The 3,273-nt window shown below is 29.4% G+C and overlaps 1 protein-coding gene across 1 annotated transcript; it reads right to left on the bottom strand.

Annotated features, from left to right (window-relative positions):
• Positions 1-1,377: 1,377 nt before the first annotated feature.
• On the bottom strand, positions 1,378-2,288 carry LOC122195462 (uncharacterized). Its single transcript, XM_042897377.1, has 2 exons — positions 1,714-2,288; positions 1,378-1,618 (listed from the first exon to the last, which is right to left on the bottom strand). Exons 1-2 carry the CDS (start codon positions 2,286-2,288, stop codon positions 1,378-1,380), a joined length of 816 nt encoding a protein of 271 aa, XP_042753311.1.
• Between the last annotated feature and the right edge of the window lie 985 nt (positions 2,289-3,273).

Here is a 3,273-nt window from a genome sequence, read left to right on the forward strand (position 1 = left end):
ATATATATATATATATATATATATATATATATATATATATATATATATATAGAGAGAGAGAGAGAGAGAGAGAGAGAGAGAGAGAAATTATTTATATTTGTGTACTAGAATACACCAATAAAAATTTAGTAAAAATTATATGTGTATTAAATGATATTCATACTTATAATTCCATTTTATGAAAACTAATTAAATTCTTCATTAATGTTAACAACAATATTCTTTTAGAATGAATTCGTATTTACAAGAATGAATGTATTCTAGCAGAATGAGAGTGTATTCTAGAAAAATACACTCTAATTCTTCATATTCAATGCAACTTTATTGTATTTTAAATGAGTCCTGAAACAAAAAACGAACTCATACATAAAACCTAGATGTGATTTTATTCTGAAAAGAATGTTATTGCTGACATTAATGACGAATTAAATTAGTTTCCATAGAAAGAGAATTATAATTATGGATATCATTTAATATATACATACAATTATGGAAATTAATTAATATCTGTCTATATTTAACTAAACAATTATTTAATTTTTCTAAATTTCTATTGGTGCATTCTAACACATAATAAATGTCAGAAACACATTAACCTAGCTATATATATATATATATATATATATATATATATATATATATATATATATATATATATATATATATATATATATATATATATATATATATATGGGGATAGAGAATATACATTACAACCCCACCTAAGCTTAGGTACTAAACCTCTAAAATATGTCGTTTTAACATGCTAAATATACCCGGTTTGGTTTCACTTGGTAAATATATCATTCTCAATAACATTTTTTTCTTTCATTATCGTTTTATCATCTCCATTTTCTTTCCTCAATTATCGTTTATTACTTCATCCAAGTGAACATTACTAAACCCTAAACCTAAACCTAAACCCTAAATTTAAACCCTAAACACTAAAGCTAAACCCTAAACGCTAAATCTAAACACTAAACCCTAAACCCTAAACCCTAACCCTAAACCTTAAACCCTAAATCTTAACCCTAAACCCTAAACCCTAAACATAAACCTAATCCCTAAACCCTAAACCCTAAACTCTTAACCCTAAATCCTATTGTGTCGATCTTGAATTTACATCTTGAAGTATTAATCGTGAATCCATTAACTGTAATCTTTATATAGTAAAACAATGTATTTTCAAGAGATTTAGTACCTAAGGTTAGGTGGGGCTGTAATGTATATTCCATTTTCCATATATATATATATATATATATATATATATATATATATATATATATATATATATATATATATATATATATATATATATATATATATATATATATATATATATATATATATATATCACACAAAACATGAAGCTAATTTTTAGTTCTTTACTCTATCTAAAGTGCTGCAACGAAGACGATAATTTTTTTGTTTTAGTTTTACTTCTGTTTTGCGAACCTTAAACATCAAGCAAATAGCTAATTGAGCTTTATTATTCATCTTTGCCTTTAGCCCAATGTCCCCACATTTGCATCTTGTGAAGAGCCTAGCCCAAATACTATTAAGGACTTGCCTATTAAACTTGTGTCTTTTGATCCAATTTAACCTAGCCCACTCATGTCTATATACATATCACACATAATGAACACATTAAGATCGAAAACTCAATAAACTCATTGTTCATAAGAAACATCAACATCCGTAACTAATTCTTACATTTTGACTTTTGCATGGCATTTTGACTCAACTTTTCTTGTCAAAAGTGCAACAATAATGTTACAAATGTTCGTCACCTTTGCTCCTTTTTTTATGATCTTAAAAACACTTACATCCCCATACAAAATCGCTGTGGACGTAAAGTTAAAATAACCTGAATCCATATCATTATAGAAATTTGGATCTGTTACCATTTTTTCTGTTGTTACATTAGCATAAGCCGTTATGGTGAAGTTACCATGAGCTGGAATATTGGCATGCTCGATAGGAATCTCAGCTATCAGTGTGCCTCTGTAATCAACATATGCGATTGAGTTTTGAAACTTGAAGCTCCCATGATTGCGATTGCTGATTGTCACATTCAACACTATTGTTGCATTTATGCTAACGTTAGGGTACAACTGGAATTCAACATTCTCTAGGCTCGTGGGGTGTGTCGTTACCTTAGGGTTTTTTGGTTTAAACACTGTGAAGAATAAGATGACAGAAATAAGAAGAAAGATTAACAGAAGCAATGTGGCGACCACACAGCATATTTTCATAACTCTTCTTGAATTCCATTTCTTCACTTCCATTGCGTCTAAGTTGATTAGTTGGATTTTTGACTTTTGGTGTACTTTTCCAGACGAATGTTGCATGAATATAAATATGCGTAAGGATGGAAAAAGGGTTGATAGTTATTTTGTTTGTTTAGTAGATGTGATAGGGAAGGTGTGTTTGATTATGGGGGCACAAAAAGACTAAAGAGAAGTAAGGGTGAGAAGACGAAAGATGTCACTCTCCATTCTCTAGGGTAAAGAAGAATGTTTTGTTTTGCTGCAAGGGAGCGTATTATTCTTTTCTTAGCAATTGCAAATAATATATAATCCAAAAGAAAAAAACTTAAACACTGACGCATTGATATTCGGTTATCTTATTTGTTAATTATAGATTCTTATTTTATTATTAAATCATACATGGAGTTTATAAGTGTTAGGGTAAAGTGCAAAAATAGTCCATCTTCTCAACATTTTATTTAGTTCTAAGCCCTTAACAAAAATATTTGCAAAAAATGTCCATAAAGTTGTAGATTTGATGATCATTAAATTTTACTAATTTACCATTCTCATATAGTGTTTACATTTTGTTTCTATTTGATATAACATTTTATTTATTTAAAAATAAGAGTAGGTCTACTCATTCCTATCCACCTTATCCTCACTTTTCTCTCTATACCTTGTCGATACACCACCTCTTCCTCCCATATGTCATTAATTGTGTTGACTAGGGGTGACAATTCTTGATACGATCCACGATACCATATGAATTTGAAATGAAAATAAACGGTTTGGGTTGAGATTTCTAACCCGTCAAATAAACGGGTTGTGTTCGTGTTAGTAATTGGATTTTGGGTCAACCCGTCAACCAATTTTTTAAGGGTATTACCATCTTAAAGCAAGCTCCTCGAAGGTAGTTCAATGTTTTGTAGTTCACCGTATAATATATTAGATTTAATTTATGCGACTACGTCTATCAGCCTATGCTTATTGTGTCAAACCAGACCCATAAACCCGAGTCTGA

This window comes from Lactuca sativa, chromosome 8 (assembly GCF_002870075.4).
Source record: "Lactuca sativa cultivar Salinas chromosome 8, Lsat_Salinas_v11, whole genome shotgun sequence".
Taxonomy (NCBI): Eukaryota; Viridiplantae; Streptophyta; class Magnoliopsida; order Asterales; family Asteraceae; genus Lactuca; species Lactuca sativa.